This window comes from Lutra lutra, chromosome 10, assembly GCF_902655055.1.
Source record: "Lutra lutra chromosome 10, mLutLut1.2, whole genome shotgun sequence".
Classification (NCBI taxonomy): domain Eukaryota; kingdom Metazoa; phylum Chordata; class Mammalia; order Carnivora; family Mustelidae; genus Lutra; species Lutra lutra.
The window spans coordinates 88,822,855-88,847,808 of NC_062287.1; the positions used below are offsets into that span (position 1 = coordinate 88,822,855).

A 24,954-nucleotide genomic window follows, 5' to 3' on the forward strand; every position below is an offset into this window, starting at 1 on the left:
GTCTCAACCTAATATTTTCATTCATTTATATATTCAGCAAATTTATTATAATTATTTTATAGAAGTGATATCATACTATGCATACTTTTTGTACCTTGCTTTTTCACATAATGTATTATGAACTTCCCAATTAATAAATATAATTTGATAGAATTGTTAAAGACTGCATAGTATTCAATTGTGTGGATATGCTATAATTTATTTAGCCATTCTCTTTTTTGTTGGACATTTAGTTATTTCCAATTTTTGGCTATTACAGATGATGTTGCATTGTCTATCCTCATTCATTTAGTAAATGTTTATTGAACACCTACTGTGTGCCAAGTAATGCTCACATAAGTGACCAAAAGAGACAAAGGTCATTACCCTTCAGGGAATTTGAATCCTAGCAGGGGGAGAGAGCAACGAACAGTAAACATAATAAGTAAGAAAAATATTTGTGTTAGAAGATAGTAAGTATTCTGGTAAAGACAAAAAAATATACCGAGCAGGATCTGAGGGTCATGAGTGCTGGTGGGGAGGTATAGGGTTGCATTTTTATGTAGAATGATGCTGTTAGGCCTCCTTGGGAAGGTAAAATGTGAGTGAAGATTGGAAGGAGCTGATGGAAGAAAGCCCGTGGATTCTTGAAGGAAAGGCATTTGAGGCCAAGGGAACAACCAGTGTGGAGGCCTGGTGACAGCAGCACTGGGCCTGGTTGAGAAGCAGGGAAGAGGTCAGTGTGGCCTGAGTGGCAGGAACAAGGGTGAGAGGGGGAGCTGAGGTCAGAGGGTATGGAGGGCAGATGAGGCGTGGACATGGCTAGCCTCGTAGGTTCCTAGTAATGCTTTTGGCCTTATTTATTTATTTTTTTCAGTAGCTACATCTTTGTACGCTTTTTTTTTTCTTTGTACCCTTCTTATTTATGGCCTTGGATACATTTTTACACATGGAAATTCAAAGATATGCAAAAATTTGAGGCCTTGATTAAGTAAAAAATTTCAAGGGAAAATATTAGACATTTTTGGCTTTGCAGTGAAATCTTTGCCCACATACTTAATTATTTCTTTTGGATAAATTCTTAGACATGGAAATGCTGGCTGAAAGATATGCAAAATGTTGTGCCTTTGAGTGGAGTACAAGTTTTAAGAGAATAAATTATATGTTTCTCATAGACAAAGGCCATGTCTTATAACTTTCTTTCCTTTTTTTTTTTTTTTAAAGATTTTATTTATTTATTTGACAGAGAGAGATCACAAGCAGGCAGAGAGGCAGGCAGAGAGACAGGAGGAAGCAGGCTCCCTGCTGAGCAGAGAGCCTGATGCGGGACTCGATCCCAGGACTCTGAGATCATGACCTGAGCCGAAGGCAGCGGCTTAACCCACTGAGCCACCCAGGCGCCCTCCTTTTTTTTTTTTAAGATTTTATTTATTATTTGTTTTTTTTTTAAAGATTTTATTTATTTATTTGACAGAGAGAGAGATCACAAGTAGGCAGAGCAGCAGGCAGAAAGAGGGGGAAGCAATGCTCCCTGCTGAGCAGAGAGCCCAGTGCAAGGCTCTGAGATCATGACCTGAGCGGAGCTGACCATCTTATAACTTTCTTAACTCTTCCTTGAATTTTCCAGCTCAGCTCACACAGTGAACTCCCTGGTTGAAGGGTTGAGCATCACTCTATGTTCAGTCTTAAATGTTACATGCCCTTTGGAGTGGAGAATGAATATTTTCCTTTTCAGGAACTGTGAGTAATTTCATGACCAAGAGGTCCCTGCTTTCCTTAGGCTTAGGTTTCTAGGAAGAGGTAGACAATGAACAATAAGAAAGGTAGTTTCAGGTGATTTCAGATAAATTTGAAGAAAACAGGACCACGTAATAGAGTGGCCTCATTCTAAGGCTGTGACCATGTGAAGAGAGATGATGAGAGAGTTTTAGCTTCCCTGAGTATGTGCATTCTTCCCATTGTCTGGGTGTGGAGGGAGGCTGGAACTCTGTCCTTGTCTTTTGTTTTGGCTTCATCCTGTAGTGGCACAGCACAGAATTGGGTTAGCAGTAGCGGTCCTTGATTAAACTCAGTCTCAGAATCAAGGGGGTACAAGATGCGGAAACCCCCCAATTGTCCATTCACTGGTGAATGGAAAAAGCAGAATGGTATCTCTCCACACAGTAGATAAAAAGGAGTGAAGTACTGATATATGCTACCACGGGTGAAGCTCAGAGATGTGTGCTAGGTGAAAAAGTCAGACTCAAAGCCACATATTGTATGATTACATTTATATGGAAGGTCTAGAAAAGGCAGATCTATAGCTACAAAAAGTAGATTAGTGGTATGGTTTGCCTGCAGTTAGATGTAGGAACAGGGAGTGACTATAGATGTGCCCCAGAGACCTTTTTGGGGTGAAGGAAGTGACCTAAAGATTTAGTTGTGGTGATGGTTGCACAAGTCTGTGTTGACTAAAAATCATTGAATTGTACATTTAAAATAAGTGAATTTTGTAAATTATACGTCAGTAATGGAGAAGTAGAGCTACTCTTCATGGATACTTAGATGTTTATTGTAAGTTTTTCACTAGGTGAGTCTATGGCCTTGTGACTCTGGATTTGGCTCAAGAATGAGGAGAGACCTGTTTGTTTGTCCTCATATTTCCGACTAAGAAAATAAAGTGTGTGTGCATAGACTGGGAAGTTTTAAGTAGGTAAGGATTGTGATAGAAAAAGAAAGGAACTTCTTGGATGTAACAAGATCCTACCTTCTGTAGACAGTGTCAGCAGCAGCGGTCACCCTGTTAGGATTCTGGGAGCTAAGGAAAGCTCTGTTCAAATGTGCCATATCTGCTGCTTCCACGAGCCACCTCACTTCCGTGGTGGAATCCACTGGGAAGGTGAGCTTATCTTGTGGGGTGACATGTGTAGCCTCTTTTGCACCAAAGTGTAACCCATTTCACAGGTTGCAAGCGTGCTGTATTATCTACTTCCATCTTGACAGAGATTGTTTAAAAAAAAAAAAAAAGTTACTTAGCGTGTGCCAAATTAGAAGAATAGTACAGATTACAGTGGGAAGATAAGGTGAATATTCTGAGTTATCTACAGGGAGGAAATATAACCACTTGGAGATAATGTCTTCATTTCTGTCTCAGAGACGGAAAAAGAACTCACAAAGGGAGTTCTTCCTTAAATCCTTTGCTCAGGGTCCCTTTAATTCTTACCTGGATTACTACCTCGACTTTCTGTTGCTCACTCCAGCGTCGGGTCTACAATGCTCCATTCTACCCATTTCCTCTCCTTAGAGCATAGCTCTAACTGTGACTCTCCAAGGCCTAGATAAACTGCAGAGTTTTTGTCAGGCTCTCCAAATATCAGCCCTTCCATGTGTCACAGCACATGTGCTCCCATCTTCCTGGAATACTTTGTGACTCTTCCTCAGGGGCTTTGCTTTCCCATTTTGGGGGCTTCATTCATGCCATTTTCCCTCTGTGGGATAACCTCAGCAGTGGTTGCCTGTTGAAATTTGTTGTGGTCTCTCAAAGCCCAACTCAGACGCTCCATGCCTATGTGAAGCCTCTTGTGATTCTTCCAAACCTGTTGTGATTTTGCCATTCTCTTACTTTGGACTCCCTTCCATTGTCTTCCATGGTTGTATTCTCTTCTGGTGGTTGGCATACTTGGGTTAACTTCTTGGTGTGTAAACTCTGTAAGGGCAGGGACTGGGGCTCCCCATCTTTGTCACCTTGCATATAGTTGATGCCTGGAGTATAATTTTCCAGATTGAATGGATTGTATAACTCAACTGCCACTCGGATTTTCTTCCCATAAATCAGCTTTCAACCAATTTACACTCTCTTCACATTTTTCTCTCTATGAGTACCTAAAACTGGATGTTTCAACAATTTTAACTTACTGCTGTTGTGCCCCTCATCTTGGGCTTTGACACTTTTTTTTTTTTCTTCCGGGCCAGGGTTGTGCATTTGTGTCTTGGCAGCCTGAGAGCTATGACTGTGAATAATGAGTCAATTATCATCCAGCCTTGGGGAAAGCACAATTATTCCTGACTGGCCAGGCTGAGGTAATCCTCTCCTCCCTGTGCCCTTTCAAATGAAGAACATAAAACAGTTGGAATTCAGAACACTGCGAAGGGAATTTAGACAAAACATTTGTCTGCTGAATTTAGCTTCTTTGGATTTATTCTGATTTATGATTGATTGGTTTTTAAATTGCTTATTTAATCCTAACGACTATCGCTCCAGGGGAGGCCAGATACCAAGGAGCATGTGATCAAGAAGCAGTGGCGTGAAGTAGTTTGGCTGGACAAATCAAGAGCAAATATTATTGTCCAGAGAAACATTGCTCCAGGCTAGGAATATAATGTGAAAATCACCCCCTGACTTTCAAAGTACCCAACCTTGTTATAAGCATGATTGCTTAGCCCCTATTCTCTTTGCAGAAGGCTTTTTGTAAATATCCAGTGTTACATAGAATTGCCCCCCAAGAATTTTTCTTTCCTTCTAGCCACATGGTCAATATCTCTTCACGACTGAGAACATGCTCTTGATTCATATTACCACTGACCCTGGTGCAGAAGTAAAGACACTGGAGGTTGTTGTCGGGATTTGGTCATGAATTCTGATGCTGGTTGTGTTGATTTGTGAAAACTCTCCTGCCAGTGCAGTGATGGTTCTCCGCACCTGGGGTCTAGTCTAATCTGACTTTTGTATGGATGGATTTGAATTTTTAAAACTTTTTTTTTTTTTCTTTCAAAAAGGAGTTCTCTGAAAGCGGTCACGTTCATCCGGAAGCTATAGCAATCAATATGTGATCAGTGTTTAATTTATTGAGGCATCTGTGGTTTTGACCTTTTCAAGGAGTGAAATCTTTTCAAGGAGTGAAATTAGACACGGTGGGTCTAGTGGGTGGCCTTGAAAGGGAGAACGTTGGAAGCTGGTCTGTTTGGTATCAAAAGAAAATTGAAATTCCATTGCTTCAGAATAATGCAACCTTTAGGAGAGGAAAAAAACAGAACAAAACAAAACAAAACAACAAAAAGCCTTTGTTTCGTCTGTATTGAAGTTTTGACTCAGAAATACCCAAAGAAACTCTCTTTCAGGTCTCAGTAACCTACTTGTGCTCTGAAATATTGCTGCTAGATTTCTAAAGTGTATTATGTCTGACACTTATTTCAAAGCAAGGAACATTAGGGATAAGATGACAGGGGGAAAAGGGCTCAGTGGAACACAGAAACAGAAGGAGATGAGACGGACACTTGGGTGGTACGTTTGGAAGGCCACCAGGATAACTCCAGGAGGCAGCAGCTGGCTCTCTTATCAGGCCTTAGGCCACTTTGGATTCTGGGCTGTGCCAATATCTGCCATTTTGACATTATCATATTGAAAAAAAGAACTTTTTTTCCTATTTTATTTTGCCAAGAGATTTACATTTTGCTGCTTTTTCAGAAAAAATGATAAAAGCCTTTTTGAGAAGCACTTCTGGGTCTTTGGAGCGATCGAGTATATATTCTTGTGAAACAATTTTCAAGGCTCAGGAAGGAGGCCTCAACTATAGGTTCTGTCAGAGAGAGAACACATTCTTTTCTGAATCTTCTGGTATTTTTTAAATGAAAGCTTTATGTTTACAAAATAAAGTTTTAAAAGGATGAGCCAAATATTTTGTTAGATCTGAGACCCCAACAATAGTCCAACATCGGCATCAGAACCTGGGACTTTGTGATACATTGCTTTTTATTTTGAAGGAGTTTCATCGGGTTATCTGTCAAATAACCTACGTGTTTTATTGAAAATGGCAGAGGTGTACATTGAGTGATTATGAGAATAAGTAGAGCTTGTCCTTACAGAGCATCTGTTCTTCCCAGACATCGCTGTGCTTTTCAGGTTCTTGAGTCAATAGACTATTACAACAGTGTGCTGGGACATAGTGTTTTCTTAGTCAATACTAGATTGAGATTGTGCTAGACATAAAGGATAAGCAGGGAGAAGGGAAACTTCTACCTCCTATGAGAACAGTGCACTAAGGAAGAATGACAGGTAGTCACGGGAAGTCTTCTTGCCTCTAACTTTGACGGAGTTTGAGGAACTCCTCCTGTTTCTACGCTTATCTCCCTCTACCCTGCTACCATCGCTTATCTTAGCCCTAGGACTGATGTAGGACCCCTCTGTGGCTGTAAAAGAAGTCCAGGAGGAGAAGTCCCATGACCATCTCTACCTCACTTCTCTGGTCTTTTGTAGTACCTCAAGCATTCAGCCTGTGGATTTTGAAGAGCATTTTTTGTTGTCGATTACTCCAGCCGTATTCTCGGCAACCCTCCCATTACCTCACTCACTCTCCCCCTTCTTACCCCTCTATCCTCCCCTGCCCCCTGCCAAGACTAGTGCTTCACATTAGAGTTTCTACTGTGCCAGTGGAAAGCATTAGGAGTCACAGATGTTGGTGCCCGAGTCAGTAGGGAGAGCTGGCCTGAACTTGTGTTATTTCTTAATTCTTTTTAAAGAGAAAGTGGTGCAGTTAGTGTTTGCATTTTCCCTCGCTGGCTTATGGACTAGGTTACCTTACCTCTGTGCTCCAACAGTATCTCTGTGTTCATGTCCTATAGATACCCCCACACGTCTTAGCTCTGCCAGTGATGGGGTAGAAGGAAGTGAACAAAGGACTCTGGAGTTGCACCAGGCTGTGAACAAGAATCTCACTAACTCTGAAGCCGTGCAATTAACAGCTCAAGAGAAACAAGCACGACCACTGGGCTGGGTTAGGCTGTCTTGTAACCCCTTTAGTTAGATCCCTGCCTGCAAAGCTCACAGATCAGACAGTCCTTGTGACCCTGGAGCTTTTTCATGGTGGAGTACCATAAGGAGATGGAACAGGGTTCTCCAATCTGCCTGTTGCTTGATTTCTGCCACTTTACCTCTTTTGAATCTCTTTATCACTCTTCTGGTGATCACTACATGGATTCCCGCAGTTGCTCTGGTCATTTCCAACAAAGTCACTTCTGCTTTTGGAATGTACCATGCACCCTTGGTTCTTCGGGTGCTATTGTAAACTTTTCTTCTTTGTCTCTTTTCCAGGATTTTTTTCTTTGTCTTTTTTCTGCTTCATTCTTCTGTTTTCTAAGGACTCTTTGCCTTTATTTGCTATATTACTCTAGTTGGCATAACACTGTGGTTGGGAGTGTGGATTCTGAGTCTAAAGGCCTGACTTCACATCCCCACTGTGCTATTTGCTAGCCATGTAACTTTTTTTTTTTTTTAAGATTTTATTTATTTATTTGATAGAGATCACAGGTAGGCAGAGAGGCAGGCAGAGACAGAGGAAGGGAAGCAGGCTCCCCGCTGAGCAGAGAGCCCAATGTGGGGCTGGATCCCAGGACCCCGGGATCACGACCTGAGCCAAAGGCAGAAGCTTTAACCCATTGAGCCACCCAGGTGCCCCACTAGCCATGTAACTTTGAGTAAGTTACTCGACCTCTCTGTAGGCCTTGGTTTCCTCATCTGTAAAATGGGGATACTAATGGTAACTTTCTATAGGGTTGTTGTGGGCTTTAAATGAGATTTTTGAGTGCTCATAAAAGAGTATCTGACACTCAATAAATGTTAACCCTGATTATTAATTCTAATATAGGAAGCAGTTTTATGGCTTAAACCATTATCTCAGTGTGATTTTTAGCAGATATTTACGTATTGCTGTGATATCTCTCCCACATTTTAGCCTACATTTGCAGCTGCCTCTGGGACATTTCCCTCACAATTTCTACTGGCACTTCAAATGAACATGATAAAAGCTTAATTCATTATCTCTCATCCAAATTTATCCCCCACATTTCTGTTAATGGTATCATGTTATCATAATTTTCTCAATCTCTTAATTTAGGATTAATCTTAGACTTTCTTTATCCTAAGAACATAATCATGAATATGCATAGATTTAGTACAGAAGTATTAATTGTTTATAGTTTTAAATAGTCAAGGATAGTCAAACATTGCTTTTTAGAAGTATATGGATCCACAGATAAAATATGAGAAAAATAGCCATTGAAAAAAATTGTTATAGCTTTTCTGTTTTGTAGAATTATTTCTAATTTTAATTTTTTCTCTTAAAAACTTTATAAAATCACCCATACATTGCTTCCATATAAGGAAAACCTCCCTTCAAATTTAGGGAAAAAACGAGATAATTAATGCCTAAGAGTTTTTCAAATACTGTACTTCATTGACCTTTTAACAATGGCTGAGAACAGTGCTGGGTATAATAGTAAGCATTTAGTATTTGTTGAAAAGTGAATGAAATAGTGTTATCTTTCTATGCATTTTTAGAAAAAATTTTGTAAAGTTCAGAGTGCTTAGTATCTCAAGCATTCTGCTTGTAGATTTTGAAGAACATTTGTCGTTGTTATTGTTTGGAAGAAAGACTCAGGTAATGCAAAATAAGCAAGACTGGGTGTGGTGTATATTTTCTAATGTGTAACTTATCATTTCAGAGGATAATGTGACCAAACGAGGAGCATTTGGAACTGATTCTTCAGAAAACATATTTCCTTCAGTAAAATTTGCTCATGAAAATGAACCAAATGATCATCATCTTAGAAACAAAGCCGTCTTTCTTCATACTTCATCACAATGTTCAGAAGAAGACGAACAGGTAATGTCATAGCACATTTATAGAAATAGGAAAAAGAGCATTCTTTATGAATTAAAAAGAGAAAGAAACTGTAAAAACATAAGAAACATTGGACAGTTATTGGATCAGTAACTCAGATTCTTAATTCTGGAAGGCGTGCCATTGGGAAACTTTATTAAGAATCATTATTATATTCCTTTTTCCTTTTTAAAAAAGATTTATTTATTTATTTATTCGAGAGAGTGTGTAAGTGTGAGAGTTGGGGGAGGGGCAGAGGGAGAGACTCTCACGCAGGCTCCCTACAAAGTGCAGAGCTCAATGTGGAGCCCAGTCCCAGGACCCATGAGATCATGACCTGAGCTGAAACCAAGAGTTGGACACTTAACTGGCTGAGCCACACAGGCACCCCCCAAAATCATCATTACATTTTATGATTTCAGCAGCCAGTGTTTATGAGGGTAACTTGGTTAGCCCCAAGTTTTTAAGTTCCTTTAAGGAACTGCCATCTAAAAATTCTTGTAATTATTTACATATTTTAGCTTGTTCTCTCTTTGGGACAAAAGAATTCCTTTTTATAATTCTCTGTGTGAAATGGGAGTTTCTATTATCTGCTCTGGATTCATCTCTTAAAATAAAATCTGTTATCTTATTTTTTCCAAGATTTAGTTATTAAATATTGGATGCTCTCTTCCTAATCTTTAAGACTTAATAGACAATATTTATATTCTCCTTAGCTATGGTTTTTTTTAACTCTCAAGGAACCCTAGTGGAAGCTGTTGTACTTTTTACAACATTTGAGTTTCTACCTTCTTTTTTTTTTTTTTTTAAGATTTTATTTATATTTGATAGAAGACACAGCGAGAGAGGGAACACAAACAGGGAGAGTGGGAGAGAGGGAAGCAGGGTTCCTGCTGAGCAGGGAGCCCAATGTGGGGCTTGATCCCAGGACCCTGGGATCATGATCTGAGCTGAAGGCAGACGCTTAAGGACTGAGCCACCCAGGTGCCCCAGTTTCTGTTTTCTAGCTCATCATGTCTTCCTGTGTTATCATGGACAAAATTGTATGTGAGATGTGGTTTCATATGAGGGAACAAAAATCTCTGTGTTAGAAAAGTGTTTCTGTATGGCAGAGGCCTACAGTTTTTTAATTCCAGAACTTACATCCAATGAGATGATTATGGGACCAGAACTTTTTCTTTTTTTTAAAAGATTTTATTTATTTATTTGACAGAGAGAGAGAGCACAAGTAGGGGGAGCAGTAGAGAGAGAGGGAGAGCAGGCTCTCAGCTGAGCAGGGAGCCTGATGCAGGGCTCGATTCCAGGACCCCGGGACCATGACCTGAGCCGAAGGCAGATGTTTAACCAACTGAGCCACCCAGGTGTTGTCAGAACTTTTTTTTTTCCCCTAGAGGATTCACTTTATACGGGCTATCGCTGGCAGTTGGAATGGCATTTTCTGTTGAGTCTTTAACCAGCATGTGGAGAGGCAATGAATTGTTCAATGATATTGTTTCCTAATAACTTGAAAATGTTGTATTAGCATTCTCTGGTTTGTCCTTGAGAGGTTCATTGGGGTGGGATGGGAGCTGGGGTAATGAGGTGGGGAGTGTTCCTATTTTACACATGAGAAAACTGAGGTTAAGTAATTTACTCTAGGTTATTCTGTGGATGAGTCTAGAAGCACAAGTAGAAGTCAGACCTCCTGAAAACTATTCCCTGACCACTACTATGGTTTAGTGGATCTGGTCCATCATGCATAGCTAATTAACAAAAACCGGAACGGGAGTTTTATGGCCCGAAGGGCTACAAGATCAGCTCCTTTATTTTTGGTTGTTTCATTTTCTCATCAAGATGTCCTCACCGTGTTTTTTTTTTGTTTGTTTTTTTGTTTTTTTCAGACAGTGATAGATGAAGGCCAAAAAGTTGGCAGTTCCTTTCAGGGTGATCTGAATCGGGCTGGAAAGGTGAAGGTAAGGGATGATTCAGTTTTCTTCCATGGCAAAGAATACAAAAAATTGAAAACAAAACAAAAAATCCCAAAGGACCCATTTGCGGTCTCTCATACAAAATTGGAGAATTTAGTAGATTTTGTCTCTCTCTCTCTCATATATATATATGATTTTTAATTGGTGTTTAAATATCTTAAACTATGTTGGCTTGGCTGGGTTCCAGATCTTTCTTCCTCAAAGCTTAGCAAATGGAATGGGTTCTTTAGTACAGAAACATGACTCCAGTCACCCTGAACATACACCATCAAGAGAAATGACAATATAGCAGTTTTGGCACCAAAACCATCGTGGGGGAGATAACTTTTTGCTGTCACTTGGATGCCAGGAACGAACCGCAGTTACGTACGTGCAAGCAGTGGAAGCTGCCATTTGCAACTCATATGTAAGAGCCATGGTCTGGGGTGTAGACCTAGGGGAAGAAAGACCTAGGCTATGTTTTGAATTCCACTTAGGAGATCTAAATTTGTAATTTTATGGTATTTTGTTATGAACACGTTTTAGGTCATGAGCATAGAAGGCATTTCGACATTATGCCTTTACTCTGCTAGGTCTCCTTTGTGCCGGTGGTGTAATCATTTTCTTATTTACACTCTTTGATACTCACCTGAGATGAATTAGTTCGTGTCTGAAATGTTACCATTTTGTTAATATGAAATGTCTCATTGTCAGCTTGCTGTGGAAAGCAGTATTCCACGTGGAATAGTCTTTCATTGAAATGCTGCTATTGTGGCTGTAACGGTCATTTGCTCTGCTTTTTACCTTTGAAGTAATTTTCAGCTTTATTTGCTCGAAAGAGAGAACACTTGATTTTTGGCCCCGCTCACCTCTTTTGTGATTTACCTGGGGCAGGATGATTTTTGTTTCGAATGAACCTTTCTCTTTTGCTTTCTTTAGTTTCTTCTCTCTGACTCTGTAGAGTGAAAAGCCCATTATGGTAATAGCCAGACCCACCACCATCATTTGCTTGAGAAGCAAAAGCAATAAAACGAAAACAAAAAGCAGAGACTGTTTTGGACTGTCTCGGCGGTGGTATATATCCTGGGAGAGAATCTGGGAGCAAAGTCCCTTTTCAAAAACTCCTCAGACTGTTCTTTCCCTTTCAGAATAGAGATCGTACTATGGTGCCTACAGAATCCAGGCCAACTTCCAAATTTACTGCTTCTTTCTTCTGTCTCTGGGAAAACCCAGTGAACACAAAGACCTTTAGCTGGGACTCAGAAGTTAATGAGAAAAGTGGATTCAGTTGTATACTTTGAATGCTGTGGAAGTGGATTCATTGATTCTTAATTGCACTTTTTCATTAGGTCTAATATACATAACAATGATGTTAATCCTTTTCTAGGTAGACAATTTCCTAGATTTAGAAGATTCGGATGTGGATGATGAGACTCAGCCCCAAATGAGTAAGGGTATGCTTTCTGTTTCCTCTCTATACTGCTTGACCTCTTTCCAGAAACTACAAGTAAGACTTTTAGAAAGCTTTTTCTTTTTTTTCTTCTTTTATTTTTCTTTTTGGCAAGCCCTACTTGCGCCTTCCCTGACTTAGGGAAAACTACAGTCCTGCGATTTCTTTTTCAGTAACAAAGATTTCAGCCGAAAGGTCAAAGCCTGATGAAGGTTGTGAAGTCTTTGGTCTAAAATGAAATAAAGGTGCCCCCCCACACATGCCTCCACATGGTTGAATTTTGGATAATTTTCTCAACTAACGCCATTTGAGTCATACTCTTTATATCTTAGAAGCGCCATGTAAATTGAGTTATTTTTGAGAAATAACATCATATAGCAATTGATCATAAAAATAGCAGAATTCATCATAAAATAAAAAATAAAATCAAAATCTTGACTTTCATAAGTATTTATTAAATAGATAAGCCAAACACTAAAGACTAAAGACATGTTGTAAATGTTTCTTTGGGGGCGTTTTTTCCCATTGAGCTGGACTGGGAGAGGCTTAATGCCAGTCCAATGATGTTTATGCAGATGAGGCCTTTTTCCTTCCCTGCTTGACATTACTGTGTAAACACAGGTATCCTTTGTTGCTCAAAAGACCTTTGAAATATGTTCAAAATTAGAGTTGTTTGTTTTGAAAATTCTCATTCCTAATTTAATATGCAAGAATATCTCAAAGTTGATAGTGAATATTAGGGAAGGGGCTATTTTCCTTGGGGGTTTGGTTGCTGGTGTTGAATTGTTGGTTATAGGCTTTAGGTAATCATAAACATGGGTGCTCGTGTTGATGATTGGGGAAGGGGATTTGTTTATAATCACACAGAAGTGACAGTGCTCTGTGGTGGTGGTTTGTGGATGGCTCTGGCTTCTCTGGTTGCCCGTATTTGAGAGGCTTTCGAGATTGGAAGCAGTTCACATTTTTATTCGGCTTCCAAACATCACATTACTCCGTTGAATGTATTGTTTCTTCTGCCCTCTATTAACCACTAGACTTTGTGCGGAATTTTTCCTTACTTAACTTGGTTCAAGTGAGATCAGAGATCTAAAGGAATCACAAGCTCCAGGGAGAGGTTCTCTTAACTGTAAAATCCCAGGCAGCTCTGAATTTCTCTATGTGAGCAGCTTAGGGGGTCTGATTGGATCAGAAGGGATAGCTAAGGACTTATCAGGAAGCTGGGTTTGCAGAGCAAGCACACTTTTCGGGGGGAACAGGAGATGTTGAAAATGCAGATTCCTGGGTCCTGTTCCTAAGAGAGAGTCTAATTCCGAAGGTGTTTGGTGACAGCATTTTTTACCACTACCCAGGGGATTTTGATAGAGCTGTCTGTGTCCAAGGAAGACACTTGGAGACAATGGTTCCGGTCTGCATGTAGTACATTTGCAATATAAATTTAATTTTATAGAAGGCACCAAAGTGTACAGGTTGAGTATTTTTTCATGGTTTATACATTTCTTGCTTCTTGGCATTAATGAGAAAATCTGTATACTGGCATAAACCTACATAGGCAACAAATCTGATTATGGTTATATTAGTCTTTCAGATTAGCCTTTTTACCTTTTCTATTATTTCCACATTGTTGTTTTTTTTTTAATATTTTTCAAGCTGTGTGTTGTATTGTATTGTTTTGTTTTATTACCAGATCTATTCAGTAGCATAAAAACCGCTCACTACTACGATTTTCCCAGCAATCAGATAACAGGCAGTGTTGCAGTGGTGTTGTGTAAGAGGCTGCTGAGGCTGAACCAGGTCTCTGTAGAGAGAATGAGCTAGTCAAGCCCATCCCACGTGTAAAATAATGTGGACAGGCCGGGCTGAAAAGCAATCCAGGCTTCAATGATCTATTCCAATTACTGAAAAGACCACCAGGGCTTCACAATTTTTATAATGCAAGATCTAGGTCATTTGAAAGGGAAAAAAAAATTAGTATGTGCCAAGGTAGATTTTAGTTTGGGCCTAATTTGTATTACACTTTCGGAATGTGAGCAGACGGCAGGTATTTATATCAGATGGGGAAATGTGACATTTTAAATAGGCGAGTTGCTTGTATAATTTTGGCAACCGAGAGCTTTACTGATTAGATCCTGTTGTTATTGTTTAAGCAACAGATTTGCCCAGGGCAACGTGGAAGAGAGCTGGGTATTGTTTTTCTATCACTGAATTTATTTGTTCCCTGCATTTGCTTTCATAAATATTCCCCAAGATTCAGGAGCATGATTCTTTCCCAGGATGCGGCTTATCATTTGGGCAGCCCAGGCAGAGACGGTTTTTCAGAAGAGCCAAGGCAGTGCAACTGAACTGAGCAGTTGTTTGAAGGCAGCATTTACCAGGGAGTTTGGTGCCCTGTGTTTATTTGACATAGAGTTAGCCACATTTTCCTCCTTTGAATTCAAGGTCAGGTAGTTAACCTCATGGTTACTGTCATGCCCCAGACTGTTATCCAGAAAAATGATTATTTGGAATAGGTGTTGGTTATTATGCTGAGGCGTTAGAGCAGGAAGAATCTTCTGGACATCTTTATTTATTTTTTCCCCTTATTCGGCCGAGCCTGTGCCCTGGCTGAGTGCACAGTGGAGTGGAGATGGTCTTTTGAGGTCTTATTCTAGAATCATCTTGTCTTATATAGGTCTCTCTCTTTTTTTGTTTCCCAAGATTTTATTTATTTACTTAATAGAGAGAGAGAGAGAGAGAGATCACAAGTAGGCAGAGAGGTAGACAGAGAGAGGGGGAAACAGGCTTCTGCTTAGCAGAGAGCCTGATGTGGGGCTTGATCCCAGGACCCTGAGATCATGACCTGAGCTGAAGGCAGAGGCCTAACCCACTGAGCCATCCAGGCGCCCCTTATAGAGGTCTCTTGACTGGTGGTGGGTGTGCTTACACTATGGCCGATTGTGTTGGGTGAGAACAGACAACTCAGCCGTGTGCAAAGACTGGCAGCCTTATCTGATTTTCATTTTCAAGCTGTCTGGTGCAATTCTAATGAAGTCACCAGCCACCTCTTTTTAAAAAAATTCTTTCCTTATCTGCCACTTTGAGTAACTTTTGCTGCCAGTGAATGGCCTGGGACTGTTATTCGACAGACCTGGAACAACGATGACCGGAGCCTGGAATCTAATGAAGAATGAACAGATCTGGCTTCTGTCCTCATTGAATTCATTAACTAGACATTAACCAGATAATCACTAATACAGGATTCTAAATTGTTCTGGGTCTCATGAGAACCTATGGCAGGGGAACTTAAATCTGTCTGTAGGATCGGAGAATGCTGAGAGCCTGTGATCTAAAGGATGAGTCGCTGAAGGTCCTGAGCTCAGAAAGACATATTTCAGCCAACTTGTAATTTAGGTATTTTGTTTATTCTATACTTAGTACTGTTAAAAATCATCCTTTCAGGGATGCCTGGGTGGCTTAGTCTGTTAAGAATCCGACTCTTGATTTCATTTCAGGTCTTGATCTCAGGGTTTTGAGTTTTAAGCCCCATGTAGGATCCATGTTGGGTGTGAAGTCTATTAAAAAAAAAAAAAAAAAAAAGATCATTCTTTCATTGCCCAGAAAATCACTGAAAACATTGAGAGAGAAAAAAACCTTCCTTCCAAATTCTCCTTTATCTCTCTTCCTCCATTTTTTTTTCCTGTTCCTCCAATTTTTTTATGTGCTAATTTCTCTATGAAGGCCCAGCTTGAAAGTCACATCAACCACAAGAGCAAACCTGTTGCCTGAACCTCACAATTATACAAGGAAACTTTGACTCCATTCCTGAGAAGAGCACAGAACTGGGAAGATAATTCTGCCCTTTCCAAATCCTCTGCCTGTTTCTCCCCAAGGGAAGTGTAAGACTTTATCTATGCAGAGAAATTGAGAAAAGAAACTTTGTATTTATGGGTCAGCCCCTTTGGTTCTTCTTTTAGGTTCATGCTCTTTGGAAGATGTATGTCTTCTCCTCTGTGTCTGTGCCATCTTTCTTATAGTAGACACACCTCAGGTGGGCCCCATGCCTCCCTTATTCAGTGGTTTTCAACCTTAGAGACACAGTAGAATCACTTAAAAAAAAAAATTAGATACCTAAGTCCTGCCTTTGCAGATTCTTTTTCAGTAGTCTGATATCTAAAGCTTCTCAGGTCATTCTCCTATGCAGCTGAGGCTGGGAACCATCTCTAGGCAGATGGAGGCATTACTCTCTGAAGCCCCACTTGAAGAGCTCTAGTGAAGCTCTTCTTATACCTGGATGGATCCATGTCAGCTGTGTGGACTTCCTGTTAAATGGGATCCCAAGGTCTAGACTCGTAGGAAAGGTTGATACATAAGAAGTCCAAATGTGACTGCTGGACAAGCTTTGTTTTCAAATTCACTCTATTAGTTGTAAAGCTCATGTTTTAATCCTCATCTATCTGACTTCTGTGTTTATTCCTCTTTTGTTTCTATATTTGAAGATAGAGGGCTATGATTTATTGTCACTGTCCAATGCCAGTCCCACCCAGTGAAGTAAGTCTTCCTTCATCATCCCTATCTTCTCCTCCTTTTCACTTCCATTTTTTTTTTTTAAAGATTTTATTTATTTATTTGACAGAGAGAGTGAGCAGAGGCAGATAGAGTGGCAGGCAGAGGCAGAGGGAGAAGCAGGCTCCTTGCTGAGCAAGGAGCCCGATGTGGGACTCGATCCCAGGAGGCTGGGATCACGACCTGAGCCGAAGGCAGCTGCTCAACCAACTGAGCCACCCAGGCGTCCCTTCACTTCCATTTTTATTTATTGTGCATTTTTTTCTCAAAATAGGTGTTAATGTGTCCCTTGAAAGCAGTGTATGGTTTATATGTATGCATCTATACACACACATTCTAAAATTTTGTCTTTTATTGGGAGTATTTAGTTCATTCACACTTAATGTAGTTGCTGATACCTTTGGCTTTATACCTAGTATCTTATAATTTTGTTTTCTATTTGTCCTGCCAGTTTTATGCCTTTCCCTCCCCTCATTTCTTGCTTATTTTAGATTAATCAGCTATTATTGTATTATTTCATTGCCCACCATTTTTGCTCAGTTGGGAATTCTAGGTTTGTAATTGTTTTCTTTCAGTATTTTACAGATGATAATCTGTTCTTTTTGGTGTTAATTGTTGAAAACCAGATGTCAATCTGGTGGTTGTTCCTTTGATGATAATATATTTTTCCTCTCATTTCGCTGCTTTTATAAGTTTCTCTTTTGTTTTTCCAGTAATTTCACTGTGCCTTGGTGTTATTTAATTTGAATTTACTTTGTGTGGGGTTTCTAGAGATTCTTGTACATATTGGGAAATTCTCAGCACTTGTCTTTTCATATATTACTTGTGCCTTGATCTTTTCACCATATTCCATACATCTATCTTTTATGTTCTTTTCTGCATTTTCCATCCTTTTTAATTTCCTTTCTTGCTTCAGTTAAAATATTTTCTACCATCGGGATGCCTGGGTGGCTCAGTCAATTAACCATCTTACCTTCAGCTCAAGTCACGATCTCAGGGTCCTGAGATAGAAACCCCACATCAGGCCGCCTGGCCAGTTGGGAGTCTGCTTCTCTCTCACTCCCTCTGTCCCTCCCCCCAACTTGTATGGACTCTCTCTCAAGTAAATAAATAAAATCTTAAAAAAAAAAAAGTATTTCTACCATCCATATTCTAGTTTACTAATTCTTTTTTCAATTGTGTCTGTCTTTTGTTAACAGCCATGAATATTTCAGTTATTTTAGCTTTTTTTTTTTTTTTTGAGAGACAGACTAGGAGCAGGGAGGGATAGATGGAGAGGGAGAGAATCCTAAGCAGACTCCCTACTGAGTGCAGAGCCCAGTGTGGGGCTTGATCTCTTGATCCTGAGATTGTGACCTGAGCCAAAATCAGGAGTCCAACATCTAACCAACTGAGCCACCAAGATGCCCGTCAGTTATTTTAGCTTTTAAAAGAGATCTAGAATATCTGTTTTGAGAGATTTCAGTTCTGTGATGAAATTCTCCATTTGTAATGTATTTTGGGGGGAACATATTAGTCAGTTATTTAAAAATTCATGTCTTTTTTTTTTTTTTAAGATTTTATTTATTTATTTGCCTGAGAGAGAGCTAGAGAGAGAACAAGCATGAGGAACACCAGGCAGAGGGAGAAGCAGGCTCTCCACGATCCGGGAGCCCAATGCAGGACTTGATCCCAGGACCCTGGGATCATGACCTGAACGAAAGGCAGATGCTTAAATGTTGGAGCCACCCATGTGTCCCTAAAGTTCATGTCTTATAATGCTAATACCTGGGATCTCCTGTGGGTCTATTTATATTACTCATTTTCCTTTTGATTTCATGTCTTTGTATATGTGGTAATTTTTGTTTAAATGCTGAACATAGCATATAAAATATATAGGGACTGGATGATGTTATCTTTTTCTAGCATAGCTTTTGTTCAACATTTTGCTAGCAATTAGAGTAGTGAAAGGTCACCTTCATCCAGTCTGTGGTTGGGCTGATTTAAGACTGGGTTCAAGGCCTTGTGGGGGCTGCTCTACTTCTAGTTCTTGCTTACTTCTAGGGTGTGGCCCTTCAAGGTAAATTATAGCATCGCCTTCTTGGAGACCCTTAACTCTAATTTTTGTCTTCATAACACTGTGATTTCTGTTGGCAATTCTGCTAAGCTTCTGAGCTTCTTAGCTTCTCTCATCTTTATTTTGGCTTCTCAGATTCTCCTTGCAAATCAGTAAATGCTATGAGTTGAAAAGCATCTTAGACTCTTGGACTCACTTCTCGGTACTTTCCATCTCTCTGGGATCTTGGCCGTTCAGGTCCTAGGCTGCCCTGGTAGATCACCAATGACTTTATTTATTTATTTATTTATTTATTTATTTATTTTTAAAGATTTTATTTATTTATTTGACAGACAGAGATCACAAGTAGTCAAAGAAGCAGGCAGAGAGGGAGGAGGAAGCAGACCCCTACTGAGCAGACAGCCTGATGCTGGGCTCGATCCCAGGACCCTGGGATCATGACCTGAGTCGGAGGCAGAGCCCTTAACCCACTGAGCCACCCACGCGCCCCTCGCCAATGCCTTTAAATAGTTGATTTTTTGGTAACTTATCTAGCTTTATTATTGTTATTGATTGGAGGGTTAGATGGTATTAGGTAGACCAGCAGACCCCTGGGGATGTGGTCTAGGAACTCCTAGGGAAACTCCTAGGGAAAGCTTTGTGCTCAGCAGGGAGTATGTTTCTCCCTCTCCCTCTGCCCTACCCCTCACTGGTGCTCTCTCTCTCTCTCAAACAAATAAATAGAATCTTAAAAAAATAAAATAAAATGAGTGCTATTTTCCATTGAAAATGTTCTTGATGAATTGTTAAAAATTATTATTAATTTTATTAAATCTTGATTCTTGAATACACCTTTTTTACTGTTTTCTGTGCTGAAACCATAGGTATGCACAAAGCACTTCTGGGGCATTCTGACATACTTGGTTGTCTCATGGAAAAACACTTGTGTGATTGCATGGTATGCTGAACGAGTTCTTTTTTGCCCCTTACTTTCATGGAATAACATTTTTACTTAAAAGAATGACTGACAGACAAACTATAGTTCTCAGAATGAATGAAGCAAGCCTGTCTCTTCAAGAGAAACACTGGTAATGTTCGTTGCCAATGATAAAATTGGCAATGGATCAAGTGAAAATTCATTTTTGGAAAACTTGTATCTAGTACTGTGAGCTTGACAGCTTCCCGATATTTGATGACTGTTCTGATAAAATTGGTGATGTTAACTAATGTGATCCTTATACTGTATAATGAAATGTGTCAACATTTGGAAAATCTACATAAAACAGTGAACCAGTATTTTCCAAATGACCAATTTATGTACAAAATTATGCATAGGAGAAAGATCTATTCAGTGTGTAAGATAGACCAATGAATTTTAATGTAACAGTATGAAAAATTCACTGAAATAGTTTCAGATTGCACACTGAAACTATTTTTTAAAACTTTATCGTTTGTCAAGATCTGGTATAGCATCAAAGAAAAATATCCACAATTATATAAAAAGACTATCAAAGTACTCCTTTCTTTTCCAACTACATTTCTGTGAAGACTAGATTTTCTTCATTTACTTCAACTGAAACAGCATATTCCAAAATTGAATGCAGAAGCAAATATAAAACCTAGATTTTTTTTCTCCTAAGGCAGACATTTACAAAATTTTTAAAATGTAAAACAGTGTTTCTTCCTTACTATTTTCTTTGTTTTTGAGAAAGAGATTTTTCATAAAAATATGTATTTTAACATATAATGGTATTATTGTCAGTGATTCAATAAATAAATATTTGCAAATTTGTCAGTTTTAATTTCTAATATGATGAATATTGACTGATATAACCCACATAAACCAAAGCTCTTTGGGGTCCTCAAAAATTTTGAAGAAAAAGAACCAGTGAGATGGACTATCATAGCAAAAAACCATGTGCTGAAGAGGCCTTATTACTAATACAGTTCTTATCTATATTCTTTTTAGTTTTGGGGAGGGCCCAAAATTTCAGAAAATTTTGGCCATTTCTACATAGCAACAAAGGAACAGATTGGTTAATTTTTATAAATATGCCACGCAGATTAAATATTGTTATCCAAATTATGAGATATCAGGTAGATTGCTTACTTTTTTTTTAAAGAAGATTTTTTTTATTTATTTGACAGACAGAGATCACAAGTAGGCAGAGAGGCAGGCAGAGAGGGAGGGGGAGAAGCAGGCTCCCTGCTGAGCAGAGAGCCTGATGCCCGGCTCAATCCCAGGACCCTGGGATCATGACCTGAGCCTAAGGCAGAGGCTTTAACCCACTGAGTCACCCAGGCGTCCTGATTGCTTGCTTTTTAATGTTATATTAGATTATCTGATTATAGCTTTTGACTGTTGATTATTGACTTCATACAGAAATACAAATGGCATAAATGTATAGTTTGTAAATGTTGAAATTCTTATCATGTAGAGAGAAAGACGAGATGGGAGTGTTTTCAACCAGGCTTGCCATCGAACATGAACATTCGCTTCTGAGAGAGGGCTTGACTGTGCAGTGCACATCAACCAAAATAATGGTATTTAGTTAAGATGAAAACAAGGCCTTTGGTTGTTTCAGAAACAGCAGTTAATAAGATCAGGTTAAGGGGCACCTGGGTGGCTCAGTGGGTTAAAGCCTCTGGTTTTGGCTCAGATCATGATCCCACCCTGGGATCAAGCCCCGCGTCAGGCTCTCTGCTCAGCGGAGAGCCTGCTTCCTCCTCCCTCTCTGCCTACTTGTGATCTCTATCTGTCAAATAACTGAATAAAATCTTTTAAAAAAAATTAAAAAATAAAAAAAATAAGATCAGGTAAAGTTTAAAGTTTAATAAAGCATTTCAGTTTTGGAGAATTTTACAAAGGACTTCAGACATTCCATTTCCCCTTCCCCTACCAATGAATAGAATAATTTTTCTTTCTGAGACAATGTGAGTGTATAAACCTATGTGTGATTTTAAAATGGCGGAAAGATAAGGTAGCCTTCTTCATAAAATATGTCTTACCAGACTATCCCTGTACATATTAGTTTCACTCTTTTATAAATCCATCCTCTGTAGGGCTAATGCTGTTCAATTTTACTCTTGATTACTCTCGGATTAATTCTATGTGTGAAAATCTTACCCCTGTAACCGAATTTAGTGTTTGAGGGTAAGGACTCTATGTAGACATCTACAATGTCTTCCTGGTAGGTAACTCTTGGTACTCACTGTTCAGTTTAGAAGGGGAGATGCGGGAATTCATTTCCCGTCTCAAGTATCTGTTGAGAATTTGCTCTGTGTCAGGTGCTGTGTTAGGCGTCGGCGCATACGCATTTGTGCGTTTTGCTTTTACACTGAAGAAACAAACGGCAAGAATTTAAAGTGTAGGGGAAACCGAATCTTGTTGTTTTGAGGGAATTGTTTCCGTGGCAGTAAAATCTTTATGAAAGAAACCATTTTTGTTGAAAATCCTCCCTTCTCTGCAAACATATCAGGGAGGCAAAGAGTTTCAGCATAGGAATTAGAGAGTTGTCCTCCTTGCTGCATAATATTGTCAGTCAGATTTTAAATAGCTCTGAAAGCAGAATTGATTTTGATTCACGTCTGAACTGATGTTTTGCACTCTCAGCTGGTCGTCTCAGAGGTACCGGTTTTCCCATGAAGAGGTTTTCTCTTCTTGCCTTTGTTGTTGGCAGGTCCCTGACCACGCTTGTATCAGTCCTAGGCAGTTACACCAGGGGGCTCAATGAGGGAGGTGCATTGGAGCTCATGAATAGATATCTTAGAAAGCCAATCTCTCCATCAGCCTTACTGAGTTTAAAAACATTGCTTCTCTGGGTATAAAATGTTTATGTGTACTTAATACTGACTAACCGTGCTAATGTGCTATAGTAGTGACATTCCTTGGCTCTGAGTTTGGTTGTATAATCTGATAAATTTAAATAATTTATGTAATGAAATTGCTTAGTTAAAAGAAGTTCATGGGGCCGCACCTGGGTGGCTCAGTGGGTTAAAGCCTCTGCCTTCTGCTCAGGTCATGATCCCAGGGTCCTGGGATCCAGCCCCGCATCAGGCTCTCTGCTCAGCAGGGAGCCTGCTTCCTCCTCTCACTCTGCCTGCCTCTCTGCCTACTTGTGATCTCTGTCAAATAAATAAAATCTTTAAAAAAATAAATAAATAAAAATAAAAAGAAGTTCATGGGGACACCTGGGTGGCTCAGTTTACTTAAGCAACTGCTTTCGGCTCAGGTCCTGATCCTGGAGTTCTGGGATCCAGTCCCGCATAGGGCTCCCTGCTCAGTGGGGCATCTGCTTCTCCCTCTGACTTCTCCCCTCTCATGTACTCTCTCTTTTTCTCTCTCTCTCAAATAAGTAAATAAAAATAAAATCCTAAAAAAAAAAAAAGGAAGTTTGTCATGTGACGTGGTGGGCAGAGTACGGGCTCTGCTGGCAGACTTCCCAACTCTGACACTTCCTAGCTGTGGCCCCTTGAACGAGGTGACTCTCCTTGCTCAGAGCTCCTTGCCTATGAAATGGGAAGGAATAACGTCCTTGAGGGCATGAGCTCAACTGATGGTTGTAGAATGTCAGCTCCTATACGTGTTGACTGATGTTTTTATTTCTTCTAATTCGGTCATATTTTAAGGTTCCAATAATGAATCATAGTAGAAGTATCTTCTTCACGATCCCCCGACCCACCCGCAGCTTCAGTTTCTAGGCTGACGATGTTCTGTTGCTGGAGTCCTAAGAATTTTGTAATTAACATGTTTTTGTGCTGGTGTTATCTGCAGTTGTGAGAGACATATTTCAAGTAAGTTTCAGGTTTTGAGTATCCATACCTGCTTAATTATCTCCCTATATATGCTGCCATTGGCAACCGCCAAGGCACGCCTGTTGTTAATTAATCACTTCCACTGAGAACTTAATTAGTGTCTTCATGAGGATCATCATTGAGTAGCAGGCAGCATGGTCCTGAGCCAGCTGCATGTTCCTGGCCAGCTCCAGCAGCCCTTCTGGTTCTATGAAAGCTCGGATCGATGAGGAGGCCTATTGTGCTTTTTTTTTTTTTAAAGATTTTATTTATTTATTTGACAGACGGAGATCACAAGTAGGCAGAGAAGCAGGCAGAGAGAGAGAGGAAGGGAAGCAGGCTCCCTGCTAAGCAGAGAGCCCGATGTGGGGCTCGATCCCAGGACCCTGGGATCATGACCTGAGCCAAAGGCAGAGACTTTAACCCACTGAGCCACCCAGGAGCCCCCCTATTGTGCTTTTATTTGTTTTTATTTTTTGTCCCCCTTAAAGAAAGCTGTGGAAGATCTGATGGTGATGCCCCATGTTCTGTGACACGTGCAAAAATAAGGCAACAGATCCACTTACAACGCACAGATCAGAAAACCCAGATTGGTTATTGAATTCTTGTCATGATGCTAAACGAGCTGGAAACGAGTTGTTTGCGGGATCGAACATCAGACCGTGAATTCAGCCTATGACAGAGCACTTCATTTTTCTGCTGAAAGTTAAAGTCCTTTCCTTCTGGCATCACTGTTTTACATATATATATATATATATATATATATATTGCCACAGTGTTACAGGATGAATTCAGCACTTCATTTCCTTTCTTTCCATCCCTCGGGAAAATGTGGGAAAGGTAGCATCTTGCCTTATTTTCCTACAGAGGTAGAAATTGGGTTGGGGGTGAGAGGTGTGATCAAGTCAGTCCCTAAACAATCCGTCTCCCAAACCTTTGGATCAAATGTGACCTTGAGACAGTAAGGTAAAAATAAATGCGCAAATGGCTTCTATTTTATGGAAAAGGGAATCTCTTAGGTAAATCCCCAAATGAGGACAGGCATTGTCTCAAATGAACCTACTTTATTTGAGCATTTTTACTTCATTCTTTTGACTATTGTGGGCTTTTAGGTGATTTAGGTCAATTGTGAACTTGATGAAAGCATCAAGTGAAATATTTTGTATCCAACAGATTTGCTGCTGCTTCCAGGAGAAGTGGAGGAGGACGTCTGCCCGCGTGTCCCTTCTTACATTCCTTCTGTGGCCCAGCCCTTCATCCCTGGGGTAAAGCCAGGGCCTGCTGGGAGAGGAGCTGACAAGCAAACAGAAGAGGTACTCCATAGGGAGTTCAATCAGTTTTGAAATTGCCTTGATTTTATAACTTGTCCTTTCAGTGAAATGCTGCCATATCTTTGTGCTTTTTTATTTTTCTTAGATTTGGAAAAATTTAGAATTCATGTTGCTTAATCTAGTCCCTCTATAACTGCCATCTATCTCTAATGTGCAGATTTCTTTTCTTTTCTTTTCTTTAAGATTTTATTTATTTATTTGACAGAGAGAGAGATCACAAGCAGGCCAAGAGGCAGGCAGAGAGAGA

At 39.8% G+C, this 24,954-nt stretch overlaps 1 protein-coding gene across 5 annotated transcripts in view; it reads left to right on the plus strand.

The window, feature by feature from the left end:
* IFTAP (intraflagellar transport associated protein) overlaps positions 1 to 24,954 on the plus strand; it is a 68,651-nt gene that overhangs the window by 34,678 nt on the left and 9,019 nt on the right. For 4 of the 5 annotated variants that reach the window (XM_047693203.1, XM_047693204.1, XM_047693200.1 and 1 more), the window contains 4 exons: positions 8,455 to 8,615; positions 10,493 to 10,564; positions 11,946 to 12,012; positions 24,550 to 24,689. In XM_047693203.1, the coding sequence (XP_047549159.1) occupies positions 8,455 to 8,615; positions 10,493 to 10,564; positions 11,946 to 12,012; positions 24,550 to 24,689 (440 nt within the window). The remainder of the gene's footprint in view (positions 1 to 8,454; positions 8,616 to 10,492; positions 10,565 to 11,945; positions 12,013 to 24,549; positions 24,690 to 24,954) is intronic. The other variant, XM_047693202.1, reaches the window with a different exon arrangement.